Source organism: Osmerus mordax, chromosome 17 (assembly GCF_038355195.1).
Source record: "Osmerus mordax isolate fOsmMor3 chromosome 17, fOsmMor3.pri, whole genome shotgun sequence".
NCBI classification, from domain to species: Eukaryota; Metazoa; Chordata; class Actinopteri; order Osmeriformes; family Osmeridae; genus Osmerus; species Osmerus mordax.
In genome coordinates, this window is record NC_090066.1 from 5,235,339 (window position 1) to 5,260,073 (window position 24,735).

General features: G+C 41.3%; 2 protein-coding genes across 5 annotated transcripts; both read right to left on the bottom strand.

Annotated features, from left to right (window-relative positions):
• Positions 1-22: 22 nt before the first annotated feature.
• Positions 23-6,974, bottom strand: chpt1 (choline phosphotransferase 1). The gene is made up of 8 exons (XM_067255062.1): positions 6,581-6,974; positions 4,795-4,942; positions 4,463-4,604; positions 4,257-4,341; positions 3,328-3,459; positions 2,999-3,157; positions 2,699-2,824; positions 23-2,166 (listed from the first exon to the last, which is right to left on the bottom strand). The coding sequence occupies exons 1-8, from the start codon at positions 6,818-6,820 to the stop codon at positions 2,050-2,052; spliced, it is 1,149 nt and encodes a 382-aa protein (XP_067111163.1). The 5' UTR covers positions 6,821-6,974; the 3' UTR covers positions 23-2,049.
• A 339-nt stretch (positions 6,975-7,313) lies between these two features.
• mybpc1 (myosin binding protein C1) lies at positions 7,314-23,590 on the bottom strand. Of its 4 annotated transcripts, XM_067254127.1 has the most exons (29): positions 23,508-23,590; positions 22,749-22,790; positions 21,861-21,902; positions 21,006-21,116; positions 20,709-20,857; positions 20,515-20,632; positions 20,334-20,385; positions 19,505-19,561; positions 17,259-17,422; positions 16,811-16,952; positions 15,082-15,206; positions 14,848-14,953; positions 14,547-14,713; positions 14,216-14,381; positions 13,943-14,049; positions 13,702-13,838; positions 13,415-13,574; positions 13,225-13,329; positions 12,945-13,133; positions 12,201-12,335; positions 11,933-12,100; positions 11,763-11,851; positions 11,479-11,674; positions 11,192-11,331; positions 10,946-11,105; positions 10,499-10,635; positions 9,820-10,006; positions 9,188-9,226; positions 7,314-8,110 (listed from the first exon to the last, which is right to left on the bottom strand). In XM_067254127.1, exons 3-28 carry the CDS (start codon positions 21,877-21,879, stop codon positions 9,210-9,212), a joined length of 3,303 nt encoding a protein of 1,100 aa, XP_067110228.1. In that variant the 5' UTR covers positions 21,880-21,902; positions 22,749-22,790; positions 23,508-23,590; the 3' UTR covers positions 7,314-8,110; positions 9,188-9,209. The 4 variants fall into 4 exon arrangements, with proteins under 4 accessions (XP_067110228.1, XP_067110227.1, XP_067110226.1 ...); XM_067254126.1 differs by lacking the exon at positions 9,188-9,226 and having other exon boundaries at positions 16,820-16,952; XM_067254125.1 differs by lacking the exon at positions 9,188-9,226.
• Positions 23,591-24,735: the final 1,145 nt, after the last annotated feature.

Sequence of the window (24,735 nt, forward strand, 5' to 3'; positions counted from 1 at the left end):
CAAATAAAGAAATACAAGTGACTGAATGAAAAATATGTCTTTATTAAAACCTTTTCACTCACTTTTGTTAGTACAAAGGTGTATTACTGTATAGTGTTGAACAGTGCAATACCATGTTATGGTTGAGCATGTGGACCTCTAATGCATAGTTCCATAATTAACCAGCTGAAAAACCCCTGATTGAACAGAAACATCAAGTTAGTGTCAGTTACAGTCACTTAGCAACCTTACATCCCCTGAAAGCTCTTTATTAGCATTCTACCTTCATTATCTGCATCCAAACAAAATTACCTTTTAGGGCATGGAATCACTACTATGTGCATGTTTAAGACAGAAGGGTGATTCATTTTGTATCTTTGATCATTTAAGCCACCATTATTACATGGGGTCTTGACCACCATTTCTCCCAAATGTATCCCTTTCTGTATCCTAATTTTCAACACAGATTTAATTTCAATGTTATGTTCTGTCATGCTTCAAGAAACAGACCCATGATGTATCTGTTTGGTATCGGAAAACTGCACTAATCATCGTATCATTATTATCACAAATCATTGAGGTTCAAGTACCAAATGCATTCACATGTACATTGTATAAATGTGTTTGTATAAATGTTAAATGAGAAACAGACAGATTCCAGTCAAGAGTTATGTGTAGTTAACGGTAAAACATATTCCAGTAGTCCTATGTCTCAGCTTGGGTATCTTGCACGATACTTAAATTATAGTTTTAAACACTGATCCATAAGTAAAGTTTTCTGCATAAACTACAGAAAATTTAAGCGAAAGACAGTGTTTCTCAACTTCTCTCACCAAACATCCGCACAGAAATTTAAAATAAAACAATTAATTAAAAAATAAACTTTAAGGCTTCAAACAAAATTCTGTACAATCACATATAATTATGTAGCCCTTTAGGGAGGAAAACATAGAAAGCATATGATCTTGTGTTAACACATCAACTCCAACAGACAAAACTCCACATGGACTTGGATGGATGGGAAACTAAGATTCCAGAGAGTGATTTATGTAGTGTTTGTATACTTTAAACAGTAAGAGGAGTAGTAGCGTAGCCATAATAGTTTGGTGGAGGAACCCTGTAAAAGCTTTGTCATTGTTGAGCCAGTGTTAACACAGACCCTCGCCCCTGCAGTCCTTGACAGATGTAGAGCTGACCACACGTAACTGAACACAAGTCAGTCCACATTACAAATTTCATTTGAAATGATCAGAGGTTTAAAAGGTACATTTTTTTGGAGAATTTTCTAGCCCTGATTTCAGTTGCCGCAACTTTTGATTGAATAACCCTATAAATAAATTCAAATGATTCACACATATTTTAAGGAGGTACTAGGTCTATGCAAATTATGGGCAAGTATCAAACAGCATAACACAATCTAGATCTGTATAAAAGCAACTAAAAGGCTTTTTTAGAAGGAGATATATACTTATACTGCATATAAGAAAGGTTATCAAATGTACTCAACATACCAATTGAACTAAATCAGGCCAATAAACAATGCAGTATAGGCTACATTTGATATATTTACCCAGACTTACAACTAGTACCTCATGCTAGCAAGCAATAATTTTGTCTCTAAATTGAATAAGCTGGAGATGGAAAGACTGCCTTTTAGATGTTCAAGAAAACAGAACTGTCTTCTTTAATGAAGACATACATTTCAAGTTGACATTGTAAGATCGTCCAAATTGGCTCTGATAGTGAAAACGACCTACGTCATCAAAGACGAAGGGAACCCAAAACCCACTTGGTTTTCCATCCTTCTCCCCGTGCTGCCTATACTACCTCTACATAGTGCAGCAGTCTGGCAGTGGGCGTGGTCAGCGGGAGTACCCTTCATCTAAACCACGGCTGGTCGTCTTCCTTTCACAACTCTTGTGTGTGGGACAGACTTTAGTCAGAGGTGGTCACTGTGTCAAGATTGCTGCAGTTTTGGATCGAGGGGCTGTCGTCATGGTCGTCTGCTTTCAGGAGCGGGGTGGCGTCGGCCTCGCCCTGCCCCGCCTCCTCCTCCCGCCGGGCAAGGCATCAGTCGTGGTGGCTGTGGCCCTGCGGCGCAATGCTGAACACGCTGATGCGCAGGTGCGATGCGATCTGGAGGCAGACGCCTGTGCAGTAGCGCGTCAAGTCCAACAGAGACAAGACCTGAGGAAGCAGAACACAGAGAGATGACTCACCAGGGCACATATGTCCACTGTTTAACCTACTCTCTAGACTTGTTATATTTACATTTAGTCATTTAGCAAACGCTCTTATCCAGAGCGACTTACAGTAAGTACAGGGACATTCTCCCCGAAGCAAGTAGGGTGAAGTGCCTTGCCCAAGGACACAATGTCATTTGGCACGGCTGGGAATCGAACTGGCAACCTTAAGATTACTAGCCCGACTCCCTCACCGCTCAGCCACCTGACTCCCTAATATATAGAATATTATCTATAATATCTAATTATTATATATATAATATAATATATCATAATATATAATATTGTAAATACAGTACTATTGTTATTATGTTACTTAGGTTGGTTATCAATGCTGAATTGTGGGGATCTGTGAATCCCACTGTAACAGGGGCTATACAAATACATTTTTATTTTACTTGAATGTTATTGTAATATTGTTATTGCATTAGCCGACAGATTGGCAGCCACTGACAGCCTATTCGGAGGGTACTCACCATTGCAACCCACAGGACTATGTACTCATCAATGAAGCTGTTGAAGTACTGGTTGAGGAAAAGAAGGCCAGGACCAATAAAGGCTGTGTCTGGGAGATACAGCTCACTCTTGGTCATGTGAGCAACCTGCATATAAGAAGAGAACATTCTGAGGAATGTAACATACCCCTATAACTGATTACAATACTGCGAGATAGTGAGATTTAAATAAGAAGAGAACCAATAGGAAACTTTGTTTCTATGTTCTCGGTTAAGAAGTTTATCCATAAGTCACAGTTTTTCATCTAGGTGTGTACCCACCACCAGTTTGTTGGAGATCTTGGCGATGACCATGCCGAAGGTGAGGATGTAGAGGCAAGGGTGCAGCTGAAACAGCTGGGTAGAGGACTTCTTGAAGATGATGAAAGCCAAGGTGAGGATGAGGCCAATGTGCATGCCTGGGGTCAGTACACTGGTGTCCTGCACAAGTTGGTAGAGCACAGAAAACATGCTGTATAAATCAGTACATCGATCTTTGCAAAGATATTACAATGCAATGTGGAACTCGGAACTCAAAAGTCAGGTAATGTATAATGTTTTGTTGTTGTATTCTAATGAGTTTGATGACATCAGAATATACTTTGACTTACGGCAACTGTTGAGCCATTTTTGCCCACGCCCCCATTCAATATGACATAGAAGTAGTTATAGGTGGACAACAAGAATCCACCGATGATGCCTATGATGGGAAAGGCACTAAGCTTCAAACCAACGACAGGCAACTGAGGGGAAAAGAAAAGAAATAGTCAAGTTCGTGGAAATCTATCGACTTGTGTCCAGTAGCACTCCACAAGCTCTCTTTATACTGAAAGCTGCAGGCATGCCGAGCATGATGGGAAGAGAAGCCAAAGAAGCGGGGTGACATCAGCTGTCTGAGCCAGATCATGGCCATGAGTGACCTGTTGCCATGAGGATAGCTACCCATAGTTACCTTCTCACTTCACGTTTAGTCAAGCCTCCACGGGCAGCACAGAGTAAAAGTAAAACAGAAGTGCTATTTAATGACTATTAGTGTGATTGTGAGTTGGCTGACAGGTACTTTGTACACTGTTGTCACACAGTAACTGATTGGGTTTGGTTTCAGTTTGTCACAGTCTAAGATACTGGTCTAAAGCTAAAGGTTTAGTTTTCGTGGTGCTTTCTTATACAAAGGTGTAGCACTATAAGACTTCCCTTCATTAAATTATGCTGGCATGAAGAAATGTACTTCACTAACCTCAAAATTAATCTTCTATAAATTGACTGGAGCACTAAACTGTTCTGGTACACAGATAACTACACATATCTCCAGTTCAAGACTCGCCCTTGCCATTTTGAAATGGGCGGAAAAAAGTCTGTCACAAAGTTGGCTCCCCCTTATGCCAGATTTGCAGAGCTGTTATCCCAGTTTGTAGGAAAGTCTGGGGCACTGAGACTAGAGGTTAGAGTCTGTATTAGAACCCTAAAGCCAAGAAAACAGAGAAAACTGTATGTATGACTGAATGTTTTGAGTATTTGCACATGCATGTTTAAATCATACCCTGTTGTCCCAAAGGCCCACTCCACCAAAAGCTGACATCAGATACATGACAATGATGGATATCTGGACCTCTGTAACATCAACCCTGCATGAGGACAGTGAAAGATACTTAAAAGGAAGATTCAGACCAGTTGTAAGAAAGCAATGAGGAAATGTAAGTTGCTTTGGATGGAACATATAAAACGTAGACTTATTACACAACTCACAAGCCAAAACGGAGAGTTCCAGAAACATAGGTCTGCCACTGGGCACAGAAGAACATGAACATCCCTACGAAGCCGCAGAAGAACATCCAGTCTGGATACATTCCTATCCCACAGGATATACATGTTCCCACGGCAACAAACACTGTAATGAGAGTACACAAAATGTAACCGTCACAAGTGAATTCAAATCACATGACAGATCGACACAAACTAAAGTAGTATAAAAGCGGTTCGCTAAATGAAAGAATCTAAACGTAATCCTGGTTGTGTACAACATGTTGGTCATGCAACGTGCTGACGAAACAGCAAGGCTAGGAGACTGCCAACCACACCTGTAGAGACAGCGTCACAGCCATGGTCAAACAACTCTCCCAGAGGTGAGCTGCTGTTAGTCCTCCTGGCCTGCTTCCCATCAATCGCATCCAGAGACTGATAGATGAACAGTCCCAGTGCACTGAGGAAGAACGCCCATGCTGGAGCCTGGGGAAAAGACAGACAGGGGGAAGAGGGAGTGGAGACGAGAGATGAGTCGAGGCAAGGACAATCAGTTTCCTTGAAAATATTGTTTTTTCTTTCAGAGCACAGATGAAAGTAGAATTCATGTAATCTACATTGCAGGATGCGGCTGCTGTGTCAGTAAATCCTCTTTTTTTTTCCCCTAAGACAGGGCCATCAGAGTTAGCTGAATGCTAGTGCCCAGGAAGGAAGCCATACTTTGCAAACTACTAAAGAGTATCCTATCATAATGCATGGGACTCCGTTCAGCATCCCCAGCCCTGACTATTCCACTCTGACCCCACACACAAGAACAGCATAAAAAAACATTGGGGGCACCACTTGTGTGTTGTACACTTTGTCACACAAGCCAAATAATTTTGTGTTGGGGCAACTCCTCTGAGGCTACTCAACAAAGAAGGATGGCAGTGTGATCTGAACAACTGTTGTTGCATTTGTATCATGTTGGACCAAGTGCCTGTAAAGCATAGTGAAATGGCAAAAGTGGCAAGATTGCAAGTGTGTGCACTAAGACCCAAATAGTAAGACCAAAATTTCAAGAGAACGGGGCATTTCCATAGACTTGACTTTTACCAGCCATCTGCCCACCAAGAGCAAGCCAATACTCAGCTTGTCTCTCCACAAGACACTGTTTCAACACTATAGGCTAGGTGTGTCTAGGTGTGTGTATGTGTAAAACAAACTAGTCTAACAAGATGCTCTGCTCGTTCTCCTCATTATGTTTCTCTCAACCATGCCTTGTGTTATGACCATGGTAAAATGCTTGTAAATGATCGTTGATTGTGAACAACCATTAAGCTGTACTTTCACATATGTGTCGTTTGGGACATAGTCCAGCAGTTTTTTGTCTTATCCTTATATTCGCTAAGTAGGCAGCCGTCCTTAATCTTTCCATTGACTGCTCTGACTTGTAGCATATCACCTACACAGGGTAATTACAGGTCATCGGTACAGTGGTTGCTCACTTATTCAGACCTAAGTAGGCTATGGCATGACAGGCAAAAATCTTTCAATCTTGTTGCAATCTGGACTTTGTGTCAGGGTTAAGGTTCTAATCTATACTGAAGCATACGGGCAAAGGCATTCTGCAAATCTGATAAAACAGTCCTGAATGCCTCTGTTAAAGAATGAATGCATGATGTACCACACACACACACACAAATGGGCCTACTCAGTATGGCAACAGTAAGTCTCTATTGATGCCAGATAATGGAACCTACAGTCATCAACGTAATCAACGTGGCAATATCTTACTCGAACTGATTCTGACTGTTGAGATAATGGGTTGAAAGCTGACTGCACACCATTGATCCAAAGTTCAAAGCTCGAGTTTTGTTTCCTATTAACAAACATCGGTCGTTTTTTACACTCAATTATTAAGTAGACAATTTACTTCTGTCCATAAACCATTTGTCAAAATAAATGTCGTTCCTACAAACAAATGAACTGCAACTATGTTGCAAAGCCCAATGACTGACCTAAAACGTGCTTAAATATCAGCATACACTGGTTCCACACGTATCGTGGTATCAATGATGTTACAACTACACATAGGACAGAGACATTCATATCAGAAAGTTTCCCAAGGTCGCCGTCACTTACCTCTTCTGTTGCCGACGGGCAGTAATACACTAGCACTACAGTTGTGACAATATTCACTACGAGTCCAATTATAGTCAGCGTATTCGGCGCGATCGTGGTTGGAATTTGTTGGACCAGCCAATTCCAGTATACTTGACACGCTGGTTCGAAAAGGGATCGGCCGGAGGCGCTGTATTTATGCTCTTCTAGTCGCTTGAGTTGTGCGACTGACAGCGGCTCTGGACACAAGAAATGTGGCATTGTTTTTAGCCTCTGTGCTCCAAAAAGTACCACCCAGCGATACTCTTAACTTTCTTCTGTCTCTCCGGATTTAATATTTGCGTGTCTCCAGCCAGAAAACGGTTGTTCATTTGACATTTAAGAGTGAACGGTTATTTTTCAACCATGAGTTGTAGATACCCTTTCCGTTTCATCGAAAATTGCTTTTCAGCAGGAAGCCAAGGCCCGGAAGAGAATGTAACCGGGAGATTCAAATGCCATGTATTCCTACCACCGCTATGTGCGCAATTTCCAAACATTTAGAAAAACAAAACACATCGGCTGTCAGTAGTTACGAGTTCACCATCGACAGCTTCGTAAACACCACCTACTAAAATAATAGGCTATGATTTTCCAACTCAAATAAGAAAATATCAAATGGCTTAAGGGACTGTTAATTGTTATTTAATGACGTCACAAAAAAATAAAAAATCTCAGCAAAAATACAGAGATCGTAACAAAAATAAACAACGCATTTCCAGTTACAATGTAAGTGTTTTTATTCATGAGCCATAATTACAAATTAAAGGTAAAGGCATGCACACGTGGTCAGACACTCAAATACAGCACAGTATCAACGCTAAAAAGCATTTGGCATGCAGTGACGGCTTTACAGTCATCAAAAAAGGACAGTTGAATAAATCCAACATTATCCTACTCACAAAAAAGTTAAATCACCAATAAATAATAAAGTGTTACTTTTAATGCTCCTTAATGTGTTTTCAGTCCTTTCTATTATGTGTCTCAATGTTTCATTCATTCTTTAATCACAGGATTCCCTTTTACAGACATCAAACCATGTTATTATTCATTTCCAGTCTACAGTTCTTAATTCAGGCCCTTGAAAGTATTCGTACCCACTAGGACATTCCCTAACAAATAACTAAATGCATACAGGTGAAGGTTGTTATTTAACCTATACTACACACTACTAATCTCAAATAAAAAATATAGAACCAAACCACTGCTGACATGCATCAGAGCTTAGACAGAGCTGTTAAATACCAGATGCTGACAAATTGGCTTTTCTCTATGATAACTAGCTCCAAACGCACACACAGCATGCCTAAGACCCCAGTCCTCTTCCCTGGCCTATTCAGACTGCAGGCAAAAACTGAAGGGGCATTGTTGGCAAGGATCCTTGAAAGCCTAGATGCATCCGTTCTCAGTCCAATCACTTCTCTGCCTCCACGTTCTTCGCCTCGTTCATGTACTTATCAATCAAGTGTAACGGCACTCCACGCTGCATGAGCTCGTAGAAGGTGAACCCTCCTGGAGGAAGGGAGAACAGACAGACTCAGGCTGTTGTTGGGAATGACAGAGGTCAAAGGTCAAGGAAAGGGTAGGGGGAGACAGAGAAAGAGAGAGACAGCGTGTCTTTGTGTGTGTGGTGAAAAGGAAAAAGTGAGAGAGAAAGGGTCAAATAGAGAGACAAAGAGAGAGAGAGAGAGAGAGAGAGAGAGAGAGAGAAAGAGATAGAGAGAGAGAGAGAGAGAGAGAGAGAGAGAAAGAGAGAGAGAGAGAGAGAACACGCCAGGCCCAGCAGAGAAAGTCAAAAGCCAATGAGGAAAGTAGAAAAACGGACAGTGTGAAACAGAGGACAGAATACAGAAGAGTTAGAATCTGAAGAGAACAGCAGAAAGGAGGGGAAAAAGTCAGCGTTGGTACAAGGCAGGTGCAGAACACATAACTTTCAGTCTGTGAGTGAGTCTGTATATACTTAGACTTGCAAAGCAAGGAGCAAAAGTGCTCATTCACCATGTGTGGCAAAAAATATGAAATCTCAGTTATAATATGAATGTAAGATGTAACATTTAGATACAAGTTGCAGCCTTTCATCCACAGCTGTATTATACAAGACCAAGCAAATATATGGATATTCTTGAGAAAATCGCTAAATCTGCCTATTGTTTTTAACTGACTGAATGTAAATGACTAAATGTATTATGTCATACATGATGTGAGGTTGAGTGTACAGTTGCTGGTTTAGACAGTGAGTCAAGTCCAGATCATTTGTACTTATACAAAGGTTACTCACCTTTTGTGTGGCACGTTATATGATAAATAATATTGTTAGACACAAGTCACACAAGCACACAAACAATGTTCTGAAATGTTAAGGGTATGGCTAATAACATCACACATGACAACTACAAAAAAACAAAAATCCTATTTGGATTAATACATTCTAGGCATTCTTTTCCTGGTTCCTGTTCTCTCAGATTGGTGGTTGCTGACTAAAAGAGTCTACATATTGAGTCACTGCTAAGAAAAGCTGGGTTAATGGCCTTTGAAAAATGCAAAATGAATGACATAAGCTTCATATGCCAAAACCATATGAAAGCTTACCTTAGATGGGAACATACAATCACTATTCCTGAAGGGGGACTGAGGGAGAGAAGAGAAGACGGGTTAAACAAATGTTTACATGAAGGAGTTATATTCCAGGGGATACTGTTAAGCTACTGTTTACTCTTTTACATGAGGAGTTAAACATGTATCTTGGGAAACATCCCGTCTGTGGAGGTGAAAAATATTTTTTTTATGGAGTTACAACTTAATTTGGTCAAGGGAAACATTGATCTGATGTTATGTGGACTGTACCACAACACAAGGACTGCTTGTCAAGGTGTGTTCAAATATGTGCTTTCAGGTAGGTGTGTAATGATGAGAAGGGCAAATATGAAATGAAAAGTATTGCTATTACATGTCTTGATAATGATATTTCTAATGATGATGGATAAATACTTGAAATAATGTAATTATGAAGAGAAATAATATATTTTGAGACTAATTGAACTCAAATCCTGATTGAGATCCACAGCAAGGCTGATACTTACATGTCCAGCTGCTATTGGCGTCCTCATGGTTGTGTACTGAAACACTTGAGTCAGGCACTAGGCTAGGTGAGTCAGTAGGTTTACATAAACACACAGGGGGTATACACCAGGGACAGAGTTTACCTCATAGCCCCGACTGACCTTTGACCTCCAGCTTGCACTCCACCTGGGCCTCCCCCAGGTCATTAATAGCCTTGCAGGAGTACGTCCCCCCGTCGTAGGGGTTAGGTTTGCGAATCTCCAGGGAACAGACTCCTTGGTTGCTAAACATGCGGTAGCGTGGGTCATCGATGATGGCAATCTTATTCTTCATCCAAATAACTTTGGGCTGATGCCAAAAAAATACAAGTGAGCAGGAAGAAACAAAGAAGCTAAATATAATTATGAGGTTATTAAGAAGCTCTGTCAGTTTACACATTAATCTACAAGTTAATGTCAATGTTACGATAAGGAACCTGAACTAAAGCTGTCCTCAGTGAACAGTATATCCCTCAACAAAGGACATCTGGGCTGCTGACTGAGAGTAGAACCTGATCCACAGGACAGAGAATAGCAGGCAGGTGTAAAGCCTGGCCTGGCCTTCTGAAAGGCTGCAGGTGTAAAGCTATTACATCTCAGTGGGAGGTCTGGGACGTTCAGGGTGCATCAAGAGGCATATGGCTGAGGTGAACTTCTCTACAAGCACAGCCTTCATCATCCAAATTTATAAAACCTTACAATCTTAGAAGATGTGAATGCCTTTTTGAAAAGTGACAGGCATTATCTGAGCTAATCATAAAATGACACTGGGCCATTGTAGGTGTAACTCCCCCCAACCTACCCTCGGATTGGCCCGGACGCTGCAGTTGAGCGTGGCGTTATAGCCAGCGATGGCGAACGTGTTGATCAGAGGCTGTGTGAACTTCGGGGGCTCTTTGAAGTCATGGTCTGTATACTCTGGGTTTTTGAGGTTCATGCCTGTGAAAGGAAGGGTAGAGGAATGGGGTTGTACATGATACGGGCATAGAGCTGTATCATGGGGGAATTTCCCTTGTGATGAAGAAGAAACAATGTTGTTTTTTTATTTTTCGTCAGGCAAGTATTCATTTTATTTTTCTTTGACAGAAATGTAAAGGCGGTGACAGTGAGTCTTCTACAAAATCTTTTTGAATGCGTAAAGATTTTAAATGACTTGATGTCTCTACTGCAGCTTCAATATTATTGATACATCCTCTACTGGTCATACTCCTTGCTGTTCTCGTACATCCTCAGCGGAGCTCAGACATACCTTCCTTGACGATGAGGGCGCTGTCCTTGGTCTGAGTGGCACACTCGCTCAGGCCGCACATGTTCTCCGAGTAGATCCTGAAGTAGTACTCGTTCCCTACCACCAGCTCTGAGATGGTGATGCAGGTGCGGTGGTAGTGTTCAACACACGTATACCATTCCTGTCAAAGGGATCATGCTCACAGAGTCAAAACAAATGCAGTCACAGGCTGCACACTATTGATTATGTTTTTTCTAAACCTCATACCATAGTTTTCTTGTCTGCCTTCTGGATGGTGTAGCCTGTTATGGGGGCATTGCCGTTGTCCTTGGGAGGGGTCCAGTCCAGAGCCACATTCTCCCCCCATACCTCCTCTATCTTCACATACTGTGGAGGGCCTGGCAGGTCTGAACAGAACCAGAAAGTCATCAATACCTCTTCAAGACCAGGAGTGTGTGGAACGTACACGCTTACACGACTATGATCTGATGTGGAAAGGAAATCAACAATATTATAATTATTTGTCCATTGGATGTCCACATCCTTGGGCTCACCAACGATCTGGATGTCAATGATGGCTGTGTCCTCATGGTTCTCCACCTTCACAGTCATCTCATACTTCCCGGAGTGGTTGCGATCCGCCTTGCGGATGAAGATAATGCTGTCACATTCTGTGTTGCGGATGCTGACGTGGGTTGGGTCGATGGCAGTTCCCTCTTTCAGCCAGCTCACCTTTGGCCTGGGCTTCCCCTACGGATAAGACAGAGGAGGATGCCCTCAACTGGTAACCATGGACACGGCTGTGAGGATGTGAATGTTTATGCCATGGCTGCTTTACCATAAATGGAACCACCAGATTTACAGCTTCTCCAACTCTACGAATGCATGTCTGCTTCAAGTGTCGGGGGATGCGAATCTTTGGTGGTTCTGGGAAAAGACAGGTCAAGTTGGCAAAGGAACGGGATCAAAAATGTCAATGTGTGCCTTTAATACTAGCCCTAGACTCACCTATGACCTCTTTGACCAGGATAGAATGCTGGAGGGTCCGAGGTGTGCTGGCACCAGCCGCATTGATGGCCCTAACTCTGACTAGGATCTTGGACTCTGGAGGCAGACCAGTGATCGTGTACTTGGTCTTCTCTGTCAGGCCCTTGTTGGCTACAATCCAGTCATCGGCTATGGAGAAAAACACCTTAAGGTCCCTACAAAAATTCATAGTCATAGAGAGTATAAATATCAGGTGAGTCAAAGAATTCCAAACAAGGTGTTGTCTCACTTCCTTCTACGCAGTACTCCACCAGGTACCCATCCAGGCCGGCAGCACCGATCGTCTCTGGGGGACGCCACTTCATGGTCACTGTGGTGTCTGTGACATCATCGACCACCAGCATGGTTGGCTCACTGGTCACAGCTGAGGAGGTTCAAATTAACAAAGACCTTCATTGCTTTAAAATCAAATTATAATGGAAAAAAAACATGAGTCATACGTAAAATCTTCATAGCCAAGATGTAATACAGGTACAGCCATGGGCACGTGAGGACAGCAACCCTCGAGTTTGCATGCCATTAATCTGATATTCAGACACATTAGGGGCTGCACCCAACTTCTATTCTTACTTTCAGAAACATATATTTAACTCCACTGAACTCCGTGGGAACTTGATCTCCTAAACCTATAATCCGGAGGTGATTTGGCAGCCATTATTAAGACATATTTAACATCTTCCAAAGCGCCGGCCTGTGTGTTGGAGGTCATCGCCAGAATGCTTTGAATAGTGCAGCATCAAGAAAGACAGGTGCTGAAGGCTAACCAAGGGCACATCACAGATGCAAAAGTATTATAGCCCGAGTAGCTGACATTTTTTCCCCATTATCATCATACAGTCAAAGGATAAACTGGAATACAGTCTTACGTAACAGACTTATGTCATGTCTAATGTCCAGCAGTGGGATACTTTGAGTTCAGAGGCTACTAGGTTTACAATGCCGTGTGGACAGGGAATAAGGCAGGGACACTTACCCAAGGGAACAAATGCTTTAGATGGCTCGCTTGGTTTGGAAACGCCAATGGCATTGACAGCAAAGACCCGCACCTCATATGGTACGCCCTCAATCATCTTCTTAGGCTCAAATGTAGCCTCTTTGTTCAGATCAAAGTTCAACCTCATCCATCTGGAACTCTGTTTCTTCTTTCTCTCAATGAAATAGCCTTCAATTGGGTAATAACAGAATGTTTTTTTTCTGTTCTCATGTTGTGGAATCAATCATAATATTTAGATGCACAACCTAAACACACTCACCCAATATTGGTGAGCCCCCGTCATATAAGGGTGGGTCCCATGTCATTGAGCACCAGTCTCCTCCCACTGCCGGGACCAGAGGAGCCTCAGGAGGGTCTGGGATGTCTAACAAGGACACGAGTCTGAGTTATCAAGAAGTTCTTTGTTGCCACGGTGATCTCATGTCTCATGTCGCTTCTGTATTTCTTACCAACGACCTTGACTCGGACACTCCCTGTGTCTTCCCCAGCCTCATTCTGCAGGACTATCTTGTAGTTTCCTGTGTCTTCCCTCTCTGTGACTTCTATGGTGAAGCAGGTTTGATCAGCGAAGGTCTCAGCTCGAACACGGTTACCAGAATCTAGGATGACCTGTGATAGCAAACAGATGAGGGCGTGGCGGTGCATGTTGTGATCTCATGACACACATAGATACGGTTGCAGATGAAATGCATCTTCTAGAACCAATGTCTGCCTCCATTCCCGCCCCTCTACCTACCCTCTCTCCCTTCATCCACACCACCCTGGGTGCTGGTTCTCCACTGATGGGGATCTCCAGGCGGAGTTTGGTTCCTGCCACGATGACCACTGTGTTGTCAGGCACATTCAGGCTGTCTAGGTGCACCTTAGGGGGGTCTGTGGAATGAAATGAAATGAAATGACCAACAAATTAGCAACAAAAAAAAGAAGAAGATAATCATTAATTTAAACATGTTTTCATATGAGATTAAATACTGTACCGATGACATGAATTTTGGCACAGAGACTCTGTGTGTACCCTTCAGGCACAAAGGTGTAATCCCCTGAATCATGGATTGAACTGCTTTCAATTTCAAGTCTGTGGTTCCTGTTAAACATAGAGAGAAAATGTTAACGCAGTGAGCCGTCTCGTGATAGCACAGCAAGACAAATCCCAGATGGGATGTGCTAACAGAGCAGTTGACAGCAGCGGGAACGTATTGATAGAGCTGGACAGTCTTCAGATCAATTCAGAGTGTGCAGAGAAGACCTACTTGGCTCTGTGCAGGATGTTGATGCGGTCGTTGGGTTGGATGAGCTGTCCGTTCCTGTACCAGCGTCCCGGGACGTTCCCTGGGTTGATCTCACAGTGCAGCTTCAGGGGCTGACCCAGCATGACCGTCACATTCTGGAGGTCCTGCAGAATCTTCAGCGGCTTCACTGACACAGCCAAGAACAGGGAGGTGAGACACGGGACGGACGAGGAGGACATTTTGAACATTCAGAGGATATGATTTAAACATAAACGACTTGAATCCTAATAATCACTTGTTCCTAGAATGCCATTGAGGAAGAGGATAGGTGAGATGTAAGCTCAACACCTACAGTCGACCTGTACACGGGCCTCAGTGGTGCCCCCGGTGGCCATGAGGGAGTAGGTCCCTGTGTCGTCCTTGGAAGCGTCGTCGATGATTAGCCAGTGTTTGGTCCCCTCTGACTTGACACGATAGCGTGAGCGCACCCCTGTAGGGACCTCCACGCCATTCTTCATCCTGAGAAAAAATACCCACAAAGCCTCAGAGACACATTTGCTAGCTCACGTCTTCACTTAAGTGACTTAACACAAACAGAAGGAGAACAGCAACAAGTATGTCACTCTTTAAGAAATTTATTATTTCATTCTTACCATTTGACTTGAGCTCCTTCTTCGGACACCTCACACTCCAACTCAATCCTTTCATTCACAGTGGTCTTTACGGCCTCAATGTCTTTGACAATCTTCACCGGTAGCTCTTTGGATGGAAGGATCAACATGTTAGATAAAGAAGATCAAGCAAAATAAAACATGATATTGTCAAGAAAATCCTGTTATTGCTGGGGAAGAACATGATCTCAAGAGAGATTGTATTTGATTGAGTACCTTTAACAAACAGCTCAGTAGTGCACTTCTCGTCTCCAGCGGATACGGAATATGCAGCATCATCGTTTAGGACGCAATTGTTGACGATCATGATTCGCTGTGTGCCCTTGTGCTCAAAGATATACCTATACAGCAAGTCAACTAGTCAAAACACAGCGAAGTACACACAGGTACATGCAGGAAACAGGTGGTGGATGTTTGAGTTGAGGGTGAATGTAGAATAAGTAGTGAATGCAGTATATACAGTAGGCATATCCGTAAATAAGAGAATGTACAATAGATTATCTTGCGACTGTGTCGTTTATGGATGACCTTGTCACTGCTTTCTTGTGTCTTAACAGAGAAATTTCACATTTAAAAATTCATAATTGTAATTATGGAACTGCAGACAAACAAAAATAGAAAAACCAACAAAATGTCATCATGCAGCATTTAGGGTTGTCACTGCACACAGATGGACGACTACAAAGAGGGGAGGGCCCGCACTTCAGAGTTTTGTTATGCAATCAGACGAGTGAACTTACTTCCTTTGGCTTAAGTTCATCAGTGGAGCCAGAAAGGAGCCGGAGTACAGTGTGGAGGAAGTAGTTATGGCAGACAGGAAGGAGTGTCATGGCATGGCATGACAGAACAGACAGACACACAGGGCAGAGGGACAGATAGACATCATGTCTGGAAGGGACTGCGATCACCAATAGTGTCACAGCAGTAAGAAGACAAACGACAAAGAGAGCCTTTGGAACAGGGAATCCTGGGAACATTCCACAGGAGACCAATGACCAGAAAACTGCAATAGCCTCCCAGATGGCTTTAACCTGGCCTGGATCTGAACCTTCACAACATAGGGTGTAGCAACAGTTCGCTATGACTACAATAAGTTAATATGCAGGTTTTGAGATGACGCATAAGGTGTTGCATTACCTTTCCAAATGTGATCTGAACTTAGCATCTGGTCTACTGAATATAAACAGTAACCAAGCAGGGGTGAAAAAAACACTTAAAACAGTAAGGCTACTGAACAATACTGTTATCATCCGTCTATAAAGTTACCAAGCCAGACAGAGTTAAAGACCTGTGAAGGAGGTACCACCATTTTCCTGTACAGAGAAGGACCTGTAGTTAATAACAAAGGACTGTTTTTTAAAACATCTAACACAGGAATATCAACCACATAACGCTCAGGATCTACAGAGCCCTGGAAACATCTAATGTTCTTGCAATGCAGGGGAGATAATAGTGACAACTCTTGAAGTTAAGTTAGAGAGATTGTTATTTGTTCACAGTACGTCGGCTGGCAATGGTTCACAGTGCAGTGGATGGTACTGGTTGTATATGGATGGACCAGGTTACAAAGAGAGCTCTCTGGGAGAGTGGAGATGTTTAGGTGAGTGTAGGCCATAGTAGGCTGGAAATTAGAGTAAATGTGATTGGTGTGCATGCTACATTTTCTGCATTTGTGTGCATGTCATGAATGGAGCAGGCATGTCTGTTTCCCTTTCACAGTGTTCCTTATATTAAACCTAGTAAATTGCCATAACATCAAACTAACATGTGAACCATTGCTTTTAAGCCCTGAGACATGACAAATAACAAAATCAGAAAGGATCAACGGACCAGCAGACAGGATCAGACCACGAATGAAACACATTTTATGAGAGATGCTCAAAAACGTTTTTCATTTGTGAGAAGATGAAGGGAGACCATCTAAAAAGATAGATATGAAGAAAACTTGACATACTTGGGAGTGGGTCGAATCTCCTGTCCATTCTTGTACCATTTCAGCTCCACTGTGGGGTCTGCCAGGTCCACAACAAAGCGGATCTTCCCTCCCTTGTCCACCTGGTAAGCTGGATCCAGCTTCTTAGCAAAAGCTTCAGATAAACAAAGGTTGCTGTTGAATTTTCTAGAAGTGTACTTAGACCCATTGTCCAACCTGCGAGAAGAATAACTCTCCAACCTGAATAATAAGGTTGTGTCAGTAATCTAAATCCTCTTCTCTAAAATTATGGATTAACAATAAATAATATACATACTGTATCATATTAAATCCCAAACATGTACAGTATATATACACAGGCATACCTGTACAGTGTATTAGTATACACAGTGTAGTATATACATCCAAAATCCCATCTGAATTTGAGAACTGAAGCTTTGTAAAATGCTACAGTCAGTACCTTCGCTCTTCTTCTCCTCCTTCTTGGTCTTCTTCAGCCTCTTGAGCAGGCCCCTCAGGTCTGTGATGCCGTAGTTGAACGCTATCTTCTCGTACTCATCCGGCCGGGCCGACTTCAGGATCTCCCACACATCCACGTCAGGAGCCTCCTCCTGCTTGGGCTCTCTATTGGGACCGGACACCAGGGCAGGGTGTGAGTCCTGGGGCGCCAGCTGGACGTTTGCAACATGTCCTGAGGAACTGCTAGTTGAAGTGCTCACGTGTTGAACAAAAGTATTGCTACAATGAATTCTCCGTGGACACTTGGTGGAGCTGAATCTTCTGATGTGGGCATACATGGATTGTTCCCAACCTGTTTGAACTGTGATATTTTCTACAGTAGTAGACATATTAATTCATCTGGACCTTATCTGGATTCTTTTGATATTTTATGGTGATGCGTGATTATCTCTTCTCTGTAATCTCTGTATCTGTAATCTAATCTTTCTTTCTAGTCTATACATATAAAGTTATTCTCCCCTAATCAGTTCCTCAGGACATGTCACACAAAGGAATGGGCATGGTCTGCTGTCTTACCTGTGCTGTCATAAGCCCTGGGAGAGTTATTACAGGGAAGGGAAGGCAGAACAGCATGTCCTACAGGGGGACTATGGTGGTATACTGGGAGTTTCATCTGTGGTTTAACACTATAAGTGAAGTGAAGAGGGGGGGGATGTGGGACTTCAGGGAAGGGTTTTGACCTGGTTTGGGTTCTTTTAGTTTGGTCATTGTTATTTGGCTTCAGGGTGAGCTTTTGGGAAATTAAACAGATTTTTATTTTTATTTTATTAGTGTTGTAGAAACAAATTCTAAACAACATTATATAGTTGGTGATGTGAAGTGCAATTGTTCTTATGATTCATTGGGGCATAATTCACTGTTAGCTAAATGAAGTGTTTTTAGAATTTGGGAAAGTAATATATTTGTCTAAGTGCAGCATGCAGGAATGAAGGAGACCTTAGACAGAGGTGTACAGGTGAATAAATGTATAATTACTATGACTATTTATGCTAGCCCATCCCTTTGTATCTATCTGTGTTCAGATGATCACTTCAGAAAGGTACTGACACTGTTAAAGATGGAGGCGTCCATAGCGGTTGTTAGATCTATGAGATCCAGGTTAATAAGCATGTTGCCCTGGGCGTGAGTACATTTATTAATTAGCTAAATAAAGAACAGTCAATCAGCCCTTTCTTTCTTAGACATTTTCCCAAATGTCTGAAAGGTTTAAGGCGAATAGCATGACATATTATTTCATTCTTTCTATGTAAGCTATATATCTTCTGTTTATTTTCAGGCAATTATCAACAAAGTCTGAAATAAACAATCTTAGAATGTGCCTTGTATTTCTGAGTTGAAATAAAATGACAATGTAGCGATAACACTATTTCACAGCTTCATTCATAAATGGCCCACTAGCAGATCAGAAATGATCCAAAATGAAGATTTCTGCATCATAAGGACAGTATTCAACTTGGAAGAGTGATCACCCTAACAATGGATACTGTATGAAGCAAAGTCCATTTTCACCAATGCTGATTATTAGTGGAGCATTTTAGAATGCAGCCTTTAAATGAAGTGTTACCGTACTATAGGCCAACACTCTTGCTTGTCCAGTTCCTAGAGCTACATTCCATGCCAGTGACTCTGTAGGATTATAGTACTTACCCCACAGTAAGGTCTAATCGTTTTATTACCTATGGTATTCTCTCTACTAACCTGTTCATTCTGAATGTGTAGGAAAGAAGAAGAGACAAGCCCATAATAAATGTGTAATTTTACCTTAGTGAACAATGTCACTGAATAAGTTGTACTTATAGCAGTGCATTGAATACATGACTTTGCTCAACCAAGATTCATCTTTCTTGAAAAATCGTATTCAAACTCCAAAATACAGGTCACTCTCAGGAAGCAGAAAATAACTTTGTATTGAGTGTAAAAACTACTGTCATATCTAGCTATACTACAGAACCCATTTTGTATATTAAGTATTAACTGTGTTGTGCATAGTACAGGCATCTTTGCATGGTATTGTATTCTATTTTCCCCAAATATGTACCAATACCCATAAATACCATGTCATAAAATTACAAATTTGGAAGAGAAAAAGATTCAATAGCCGTCGTTGGGGCAACATGAGATATATACAAAACTGAAAAAAGAAGAAAAAAAAGCTCCAGCCACTTTGGGGTGGAAAGTTTTTCTCACCTATGTTTAAGAAGACCACTAAAGTCAAGTTCCCCTGCATCCTCTTGTCCTTCACTGCTGTTGTTAACAAGAAGAGATTAATAGAGACTGAATTAGATAAACAGTCACAGGCTTTAGATAAACAATGTTAAAAGAACAACGCAAAGCAATGGCACTGACTTCAATCGATGCATTAGGTCCAAACTAACGCATGATTGGGGCTCACACAAAACCTTTCACTCCGATTTGCAATTAAAGATTCTGAGCAAACAGGTTTGTATAAGGAGCTTCGAGGGCTATATCCCAGACGACATTATGAAAACATTGCCACAATGTTTCTGCTATGTTGAAGCAACATCGCTGAGCAGCTACATTGTGAAAATGCCATGGCGCCGGGATGTTTTGCGTTGCTTTCTGACACATTGTTGGGAGGGAGGTTCCAAATGCAAGCGTTGGCCTTTAAGGAGATAAACACATAGAGGTTTGGTTGATTTGCAATTACCTTTGGTAAAGGTTAATGACATTTTGCAACCATATTCACACACTGGTTTGTCAGATTCGTGTCATGGCTGAAATATGTCTCCCTCACTTTGCAATTTTATGTTCCCAATTATTTCGATTTACATAAGTATATTACAGAAGTCTATTAGTAAACTAAGACTACTACACCTACAAACTGTTAAAAAGATTGTTTGGTAATTACTTAAATGTACATACAGTAATTTCTTCATTTTGTTGCACATAGTGTATCTTGAATACTAGTTTGTCCTGCTAATAAGTGAAATCTTTCTGACTTTATATATTTAAGTCAACTATGTTGTAATATTTTGGCCATCATCTTGCTTATTACCTTCTTTTGAAAGCTGATCGAATATCAACATTCTGTGACATCTGTTCAACTTCTGAAAGAAAAAAAACATACATATGGCATACATGTATCATCTTTGTGATTTATTTGTAATAAATTAATACATGTATTGTCACAGCTGTACTGTAACTGTAAATGAGACAACAACAACAGCACAACTAACCTTTAACTTCCAGGTCGAAGGCACAGCTGTCAAACTTGTCTTTGTAGGTGACCTCACACCTGTAATTCCCTGCATAGTTATCTTTGGCTTTGATGATATGCATCTCAAAAGTATGTATCTGCAGGGTGATGAAAAAAGAATTACATTAGGAGCAAACTGAGGGGTGAGGGGATAAACGGCATCAGACTACGTACCTTGGTGAATCGGTCAAAGGTCTCCTTTAGTTGTAAGTGCTTCCCAGTCTTGCTAGCAAGGTCCATCCATTTCCCTTTGAACCACTTGATGGTGGGTTTACGAAGCAGGTCTTTAGCCTCCACCTTAGCAACAAAGGTGATGTCCTCACCTTGTTCCCATGTGAAGCACAGCACAATGAACCATCGAGCCAGATCGCGTTTCAAACAGATCACTTACACATACTTTTCACTCATCTACCAGCTTGTTAGTGGCAAAGAATCTTCTGAAATGGAATACATATATACATAGTCCCTCACCCACTGTTATGGAGCCTCCCTGAGGTTTCTCTATGAGCAGGGTGGACAATGGCGGGGTGTCTATGGGCTTGTCCAGGTCCTCTGGAAGTTGTCCCTCTCCCAGGGACCACACTGGTCGGACAGGGGATACACATGAATCATCCATCACACAGACACCACCCAATTCACTGAGTGACTTGTATCTTCCAGACAGGATGGATAGTCAGAAACAAGCTCACACGCAACAATCCTTCACAATACAGTTTCAAGCTGCGATTTAAGCATTTTGCAACATGTAAAGCATAGAACATAGAACATGGAACACAGAACCGAGTTCACACCTAACGAGGAACGTATTCTTGAAAGGACAAACTGCAAGGAAAGAATTAGATTTCTTCTTGGAAACAGGGAAGGCTTAAAAAGCTGACAGCTGTTCACGTGAAAGTTCTCTGCATTCTCCACATCTCAATGAGTTGAAGAATCTCAGATCCAACATGTTCCTTGAGGCCAAACCAAAGACATCCCCATGTCATCAACTCTGACTTATCCTCAACTACGATTAAAATGTTCATACTAATGCCAAATTGCAGTAACATTTTCAATTTCCCTATTGGTGTATGAAAAAGATGAGAATTTCCAAAAGCCCCATAGCTTCCTACAAGCTGTAGAGGAAATATGGCGTTTGAACTATGACATTTTAGGAAACCAATCTTTTTCATAAAGCACCACTGTACATAGTATCTAGCCAAATGAACTTAACGACAACTGTGACAGGTTACATTTGGCCCGCTATGTGAGGAAAATTAAGCACCAGTTACTTGAATGGACTGTTCGTAGCTCTTTCTTTGGGCAATAAATTTGGTTACACAGCATTACCTGAGTCTTTTCTCCCCATGGCTGACAAAGGGACGTTATCATCTAAACAAAGACAGAGAGAAATTTACAGCATATTATAAGGAATAGTACTGTAAAGTCCATAGAAGCAAGCAAGCACACACCAAACAAACATACAATACACGACCAGCAAGCAATAACAAACAATTTAAAGCAAGCTGGGCCTGACGAATAAAAAAAGGAATCAGCTGACAATGTAAAAACCTACCAAGTGACTATTCCAAAAAAGGGCATAAAAAGCCTAGAAATCTTACCGTGGATTTGATATTTCTCAAAGTTCTCACAAAGTTCAACATATTTAAGGTCAATGTCTATTATATGATTCAATTTAAAATGTATGGAGAAACAGCAATTAACCTGTATTGTAGTTAACCAGTTTCATGGGCCGCATAGGACTTAAATATTATATATAATATTATATTTTTGTAATGTTCAGTTAAGAATCTGTAAGTATTCAACACCATTATGCAAGTTTTTTCAGATGTATGTGTATGAGACAGAGGTATATGCATGAGTGTTTCTCATATATAAATGTGTAAGTGATTCATATGAGGATGTATAAGTGTTCAGATGAGCATGCATAGGTTTACAGAGTATATGTTTGCATGAGCCATTCCGTTGTATGACAAAATATCTTATTTAGGTCCTAAACAGCCCCTAATAAACAGATGTTAATGCTCCAGATTTACCATTAATTATCTCCCCTCAGTCGGGCAAAAATAAAGTATTTTAAAACACACAAAAAACTTATAGGAACAAACATGTCTCAGAACATGTTTCCTACACCCAGGCAGTTGAACATTCTGGTCTATGCAGACTTGGTAAGACCTACAATATAGTGGTACAGTAAGGTTAACAGAGAGATCTTACGAGGCAGCTCAATAGAGAGTTTCTTGAGTGAATTGGCATCCTCTGTGAAGAAAGCACATTATTATTGATATTAATGGAAGTGTTTTACTGTCCTTAATGGCTCATCTATTTTGATCATTCTGATATAAGGATGACCCAAATCGATGAAAAAAACTGTAGGAAAGTAAAGATATAAAGATTTAATGAGAGGATTCTAATTTTACAATTTAATTAGATAACCTATGTACTAGTATAATAAGACAAAAAGGTTTTAGACAATATAAAAGATTGCATGTATAATATTTAGACATAACATATGCATATACATGATGAGCATACATACATACATACAGTACATGTATTGGTATTATATCATAATACATACATGTCAGATGTGATGTGACACATCCATACCTTTATTTGACATAATAAATAAAGGTGTATGTGGTTTTAGAAACTGCGCTTAGGAATTTTTGACACTGCACATAGATGGCATATAGATTACATGTATGTCTGTTACATACACATACATACACTATAATAGTTTAAGATCTATTCTTCTATTAAAAAATATATTTAAAAAACATTGCTTGTGTCAAGTTGAGGGACCCATGAACTTTAAGAAATGTCCATAGCTTTTTATTGTCTTGGACTGTTCTTCATAAAAGACCAAAAGAGTAACCGTTCAAGAGTCTCCAATCCATGGTAACCATCATCAAGAGGAGAATAAGACCTGAAGAGGTTAAGGAACTAATGAGCGTGGTTGTTATGGTTACCAACCTGCTGGGGGCGTTGGGGAGGGAGTACTGGCTGCAGCATCATCATCTTTATCTGCAATAAAGGTGTGATTGATACACAGACCCACCTATGAAAAAGCTCCAAGTCCATCACGGGCAGGCCAGCAAAACATGCCACAAGACCAGACTGGCCATGCAAGACAAGACAGAATTCTGGACAAAAAATGGACATCTTTGAAACGGACGGATGGAGTTTAAGATACATGATCAATGAGCTTGAAGAGTGTTGGAGGAGAACACACCTGTGTGTTTGGGATGAGACAGTGGTATGACATCACGCGTGTGTAGTGATTTATGCAAGACACCACAAGCCTGTTGATAAACTAAAGTACCACACCAGTGATTGTGAACTAAAGTACCACACAAGTGATTGTGAACTAAAGTACCACACAAGTGATTGTGAACTAAAGTACCACACCAGTGATTGCGAACTCAAGTACCACACAAGTGATTGTGAACTAAAGTACCACACAAGTGATTGTGAACTAAAGTACCACACCAGTGATTGCGAACTCAAGTACCACACCAGTGATTGTGAACTAAAGTACCACACCAGTGATTGTGAACTAAAGTACCACACCAGTGATTGCGAACTCAAGTACCACACCAGTGATTGTGAACTAAAGTACCACACCAGTGATTGTGAACTAAAGTACCACACCAGTGACGGTGAGATTAAGTCACCATGCAAAAAACAACCAGAAGACAAATCCCCCAAAACAGAGGCATTCATTTCAAGTAACCCTGTCAACGGTCTGAGTTATATCCTTTCCATAACACCAACACAACAGTGAAAGAAGCAGACAACAACATGAAGCCAGTGAGAGATATTTCTACTCTTATTGAGCAATACAACAAAACTACACCAAAAACAATATTAAATAACTGAATAAGGCCATAGCATGAAGTCTGCCTTTTGTTTTCTGAAAAACAGGAAGTGACACTGATAACTAGGTCGAAATATGACCTTGCATGCGGCAGGCGGCAGGCGGTTGGCTGTGTGCTTGTTTTTTTCAACTGCATAAAACACAGATCCTCACCTATTGTCTATGAGAGGTATAGCACTTGAAAGTGATTCTGCACAGACCACACAGGCACAGACACACAGACACACTCAAACAAACCAACACCTACACCAACACCAATACACACAAAGACAGATGGCAGAACCACAAACACACACACACACACAGTACATAATATGTAGTGCA